Source organism: Camellia sinensis, chromosome 6 (genome assembly GCF_055761805.1).
Source record: "Camellia sinensis isolate YWXY chromosome 6, ASM5576180v1, whole genome shotgun sequence".
In the NCBI taxonomy this organism is placed as follows: domain Eukaryota; kingdom Viridiplantae; phylum Streptophyta; class Magnoliopsida; order Ericales; family Theaceae; genus Camellia; species Camellia sinensis.
In genome coordinates, this window is record NC_138966.1 from 177,050,083 (window position 1) to 177,055,949 (window position 5,867).

The following is a 5,867-nucleotide window of genomic DNA, read 5'->3' on the forward strand; positions in this document are numbered from 1 at the left end:
TTTATTCATAATTAATTGATCCATTTACCCCCAAATAATCAACTAGGGGGTGGTTTGGTTTGGTAACCCTCTATCTTTCTCTACTTTCTCTCTTTTATCTCAGTAGAGCTCCATTTAAAGTTCTCAAATTAGATTATGTATTATTACTCTTAAAAGAAATTTTTGATTTATTTTGTTTAAAAAAGTTTGGTTAAACTACTGCTGAGAGCGCCTGCAATTCATTAATACTAAAAAAAAAAAAAGGCAGTGGCTTTGGTCCAGTCCAAGATCGGACTGGACCGTGCTGTTAGGTCCGTAAGGGTTTACCACGGATTCCGTTTGATAATCTGAACCGTTCAATGTGTAGAACTCGTCGAGTACTATATGCCTGTAAAAAATCACGTTGATCGAATATCGATAGCTATGTGAACAAAATAGTTTTTTATCAACCGTTAATTGTTTCACCGTCTATTTTTTTTTATACAAAACTGATTTGATCACATAGCTATTGATATCCGATCAACGTGATTTTTTACAGGCATATAGTACTCGACAATTTCTACACATTAAACAGTTCGAATTATCAAAATAGACCTAAAAAATGAATCCCATAAACCAAACTGGACGAATCCAGTCTTAATCTCAACTTGAGACAAATTAAACCCAAAAAACAAAAAACAAGCACGAGAGCTCCACGCATCACGCACATATAGAAATGGCAACGGGCGGGGCAGGGCCGGGTTTAAATTGCCATCCCTACGCACATAGTCTACCTCATTAAAAAGCACGGCACCGGCACGGTAATGGCATACATTAATACGACAACGTTCCACCAGTTTAAATCTTCAAACGCCGTCGTATTGCAAAGTCGAAATTTTTCCTTGTCTAAATCACTATAAATAAATACACCACACAAACCCAATCTTCCTCCTCAGGTTTTCAACGCACTCTCATTTCGCATCGTCTCTTTGGTCAGATCTCTCTCTACAATGGCGAAAGAACCAGTTCGCGTCCTCGTCACTGGTGCTGCAGGTATCAATCTCTTTTTCTCTCTTTCACTGCTCAAACTCACTAATCACTCTCAGATCTGTTTATATTTCAACAAAATCTGTGTTTGTCACTGTTACCCCCCTCAGCATCTGCACCGATCTTCGTTTCTTGTTACTTGATTCGACTCCAGATCTGCTGAATTGCTGTTTCAATTCAAGTTCTTGATTAGAAAACCAAATTGATCATAGTTTGTTGGCTAGATTGTTTTGTTTCATAAAGATGGTGTCTTTGTAGTTGTCTTTTAGTTGTGGATTGGTTTGGGGAGTTGGATTTGTCTGATTGGATCGGCGTGTTGATCGTGGATCGCTTGGTTTTAGTGTATACTTTTTTTGATGAAACATGTTGAAGCAGGGGTTGTTTAGTTTGTTTAGTAGTAGTAGCAGCAGCAGCTTTAATAGATTCTGTTAGTCTTCATCCCTTGAGACAAATAATGTGCGCTCGCACCCCTGTATTTCTGAGTACGAAGAGCTTTAATAGATTCTGTTAGTCTTCATCCCTTGAGACAAGTAATGTGCGCTCGCACCCCTGTATTTCTGAGTACGAAGAGAACAATTCGTGTGCTTGATTTTGCTATTTTGTCGTTGCTCGATTGGTCTGTTCTTTCTAGTCTAGAATGTTTTGAGTGCAATTCTCAAAACTTTTTTTTTTTTTTTTTTTTTTTGGTGGGAACTTTTTAAGTATAGGAAGCATAAAGCAATCTTAAGTTTTGTGCCTGGAGAAAAGCTTGTTTGATGTTATGGTTATGCTTTGATCTCTAAGAGCTGGAAAAAAATGTACTTGACCAAGTTTACTTCTTGTTTTAGAGCCACCTAGACTACAGACTATGTGAGTGAGCTTGAATGCCCCTTGAGTTTGAACCGCTTTATATGACATTTTTACGTCAAAATCAAGCCCATAAATTGGGGCCATAACTTAGAATAGAATACTTCATCATATCACAGTTTGGCATTTTATTGTTTTCTATTTCTTATAATTTTCTGAAATGACATTATATCTTTTTCAAAATCATTTGAGTGATTAGTGCTCCCCAAGGAAAAGTACCTAGGTACAGTTCTTTATGTTCAAGTGGTGCACTTGGGCCCTTAAGAATAACTTATCTCAAAATAAAAAAGAGTCACCTGGATATCCTGTTTTACCTTTTCGTGAAGCAATATATTAAGAGAGAGTTGTTGGTACTTGCAGGACAAATTGGATATGCTCTTGTTCCTATGATTGCCAGAGGAGTTATGTTGGGACCAGACCAGCCCGTGATCCTTCACATGCTTGATATTCCACCTGCTGCTGAGGCATTGAATGGAGTGAAAATGGAATTGGTGGATGCTGCGTTCCCTCTTCTTAAAGGTATGCAACTCCTGATCGTTCTTTTTGACTACATGACGTAGATGATAGATCATTACTTTCTACTACATGTTTTTTGGTTTTTGTTATTGTTTTGTGTTTGAGATCTTGTGTCACCTATCTAATGGGATATTTGTATCAGGTGTTGTTGCTACCACTGATGTTGTTGAGGCATGCACTGGCGTCAGCATTGCAGTCATGGTTGGTGGATTCCCTAGGAAAGAAGGCATGGAAAGAAAAGATGTGATGTCAAAGAATGTTGCCATTTACAAATCTCAAGCTTCTGCTCTGGGGAGTTATGCTGCTGCAAACTGCAAGGTGATTGCCATTTTGAGAAGATATAGAATAAATAATAATGGGATGATAGCAAATAATTGGAAAAGAAATTAGATGGAACTGTGAAAGCAATATTTTAAGGGGTTTTTTTTATATATTTATTTTAATAATGAAAATAGATAGAACAAATAACTGCAAAAGTTGAGTTACAAGTTTTAATTTTTCTTCAATAGTATAGTTAGAAGTTTCTAATTATGCTACGTAATATCTGAGTTTGTATGTTTTCTATTGAAGATAAACTTTTGTTTCTTGTTTCTTCAAGGTTTTGGTTGTTGCTAACCCTGCCAACACCAATGCGTTGATTCTAAAGGAATTTGCACCATCAATTTCTGAGAAAAACATTACTTGTTTGACAAGGTTGGACCATAACAGGGCCCTTGGTCAAGTTTCAGAGAGATTGAATGTTCCAGTATCTGATGTGAAAAATGTTATTATTTGGGGTAATCATTCCTCAACTCAGTATCCTGATGTCAACCATGCAACTGTCAAGACACCAGCTGGAGAGAAGCCTGTCCGTGAGCTTGTTGCTAATGATGAATGGTATGAAGAAAGTATAAATAACATATTTGGCCGTTATGTGTTTGTGTTAGCTTGGATTTGCTGTTAAAGCATTGATCAACATTTTATGGTTTTCACTGAAGAGTTATTGTGCACTTCCTTCCTTAGGTTGCATGGAGAATTTATAACAACCGTCCAACAGCGTGGAGCTGCTATTATCAAGGCTAGAAAGTTGTCTAGCGCATTGTCTGCTGCTAGCTCTGCTTGTGATCACATTCGTGATTGGGTCCTTGGAACTCCAGAGGTTGCTCTTGTTCTTGCCTAGCCTACATTTCTATAGCGAAAATTATCCTACACATTCCTTGTCTTTCTATTGCTGCATGTTCAGGGATGTATTGAGCGAAAACATTCTTTGCTTATCTTTTCTTCTGTTGGAACATTGCAGGGAACTTGGGTTTCTATGGGTGTATACTCTGATGGCTCATACAATGTGCCAGCTGGGCTTATTTATTCTTTCCCTGTTACTTGTTGCAATGGAGTATGGACAATTGTTCAAGGTAAGAATGCATCTAATAAAGTTAATGCGTAGTTCTTTCGTATCATACATGGACAAGTTATGGGATCAGAAACTATATCAGCAATTGTCTTATGTTTTAGGTGTGTTTTTAATTTTAATCAATTTTGAACATACGGGCATCCAACCTGTGATATTGATATGTTCCTTTTCTAGTCCTCCTGCATTGTTGGCATTTATATTCCCCTTTTTGTTAAAAAAAATTTGCAATGATGTCTTGATATTCCCTATATATTTTCCAATAGTTGGTCTCATATTTTTGTTAGTATTTAATTGGTTTAGCACTTGCATGCTATGATGGCTAGGTTTAATGATTTTTTCTGGACTTTTAATACCAATAAGAGATAATTAGTAGGTTTAGGTTAAATGTATATATTGGTGATCAACAATTTCTGATTTTCTAGATGGATTCTTAACCAGTGTTTTGCTTCCCTTTCTGTGTCTCAGGTCTCCCAATTGATGATCTTTCAAGGAAAAAGTTGGACTTGACTGCCGAAGAGCTTACTGAGGAAAAGGCTCTGGCATACTCTTGCCTTTCTTGAATTTGCTCCTAACCTCCTTTATGCTGTAGTAGGTCTCACGCTTTTGTGTGTTTTTGGAAGAAACAGCTACGGTTTTGAATAATGCCATTGTTATGTGAACACTTAATGGAAGGATAGATATAAACTCCTCTACTTGGTAAATGAATGAGATTTGTACGGGCAGTTTTTGTCCAAGATTTTTTATTTACAATCATGATTTTTGACGCAATACTTGACAACACATTATGCCTCCGTTTGGGAAGTGGGTTAGCTTTTTAGCTTTTTGGCTTTTTTGGCTATTTTAGCCTGGGCTTAAAAGCTTGGTTTGGGAAGGGCTTTTTGGCTTTTTGGCTTTTTTGAGTTTTTTTGTGAGAGAAGAATGTAATGATTATGGGTTGGATGTGATGTTTTGTTTGTTATGGCTAAAATAGCCTATTTTGTCTTTTGTGGCTAAAATAGCCAAAAAAGCCCAAGAATCAACTTGCCAAACAGAGGCTATGTGGTGTCATGGATTCTTAGATCACCCCTATCAATTGCAGTAGTGATGAGAACACTTGCTGTTTTAGCCATAACAAACAAAACATCACATCCAACCCATAATCATTACATTCTTCTCTCACAAAAAAACTCAAAAAAGTCAAAAAGTCAAAAAGCCCTTCCCAAACCAAGCTTTTAAGCCCAGGCTAAAATAGCCAAAAAAGTCAAAAAGCCAAAAAGTCAACCCACTTCCCAAACGGAGGCTAAATAAGTTTTAAAAATTATTTGTCTACAAATAGTACTTTTTATTATTATGCGAGCACAAGTCAGAACAAATAAGAGTTGTTTCAGACAAATACTCTCACTTGCGCTGGAGCCAGATTCATATATATATATATATATATATTTATATATCTATACTATATATTAAGTAAAAGGGGATTTTCAACTCCAAGTTTTGTGGGAGTTCCAATCTCCTAATCTAAATTTTCTGATTTTTTGATTTTAAAAAAAAAAAATCTTAACATTTATTAACTTCTCTCAACTCTCAAGTCTTATCCTCATAATAACACTTTAAGGCTTTAAGAACAAGCATAAAAAAATTCTTTGAAATCCAACGCATATGAATTCCTTGAAAAGTCCCAACACATATGATTATTATCCCTCTTTAATGTATTAAGAACAAGTATAAAAAAAAATTCTTGAAAAGTCCAACACATATGATTAATATCAAAATATTAAACTTTAATATAATATAAAAAAAGGAAAAAAAGAAGACATTTAAAATAATAATAATAATAATAAATATTTAAAAATCACAATCTATCTATACTATATATTAAGCAAAATGAGGTTTTTAACTTCCAAAGTCTGTGAGAGCTCCAATATCCCAATCTGAATTTTCTAAATTTTTTATTTTTTTTAAAAAAAATCTCAGCATTTATTGATTTGGTCAAACTCCCCTGATCAGCATTTATTAACTTTTTTTCAATCCACATCTTTTCACATGTATGCATTTATTGATTTGGTTAAAATCCTCTTATCAGCATTTAAAATCCTCTCAAACAAATAATTATAGATATAATCCGTACATA

At 35.3% G+C, this 5,867-nt stretch overlaps 1 protein-coding gene across 1 annotated transcript; it reads left to right on the forward strand.

Moving 5' to 3' along the window:
* The first annotated feature begins 713 nt into the window (after window positions 1-713).
* On the forward strand, window positions 714-4,458 carry LOC114279625 (malate dehydrogenase 2, cytoplasmic). Its single transcript, XM_028221896.2, has 7 exons — window positions 714-1,011; window positions 2,212-2,370; window positions 2,510-2,685; window positions 2,966-3,243; window positions 3,370-3,505; window positions 3,647-3,758; window positions 4,223-4,458. Exons 1-7 carry the CDS (start codon window positions 969-971, stop codon window positions 4,315-4,317), a joined length of 999 nt encoding a protein of 332 aa, XP_028077697.1. The 5' UTR covers window positions 714-968; the 3' UTR covers window positions 4,318-4,458.
* Window positions 4,459-5,867: the final 1,409 nt, after the last annotated feature.

What these genes read in the sequence shown, in the direction of transcription:
- LOC114279625 (XM_028221896.2), top strand. Translation starts at nt 969, where the DNA reads ATGGCGAAAGAACCAGTTCGCGTCCTCGTCACTGGTGCTGCAG. An exon ending in ATGCTGCTGCAAACTGCAAG is followed by an intron (nt 2,686 to 2,965) that starts GTGATTGCCATT and finishes TGTTTCTTCAAG; the next exon opens with GTTTTGGTTGTTGCTAACCC. An exon ending in CTTGTTGCTAATGATGAATG is followed by an intron (nt 3,244 to 3,369) that starts GTATGAAGAAAG and finishes TTCCTTCCTTAG; the next exon opens with GTTGCATGGAGAATTTATAA.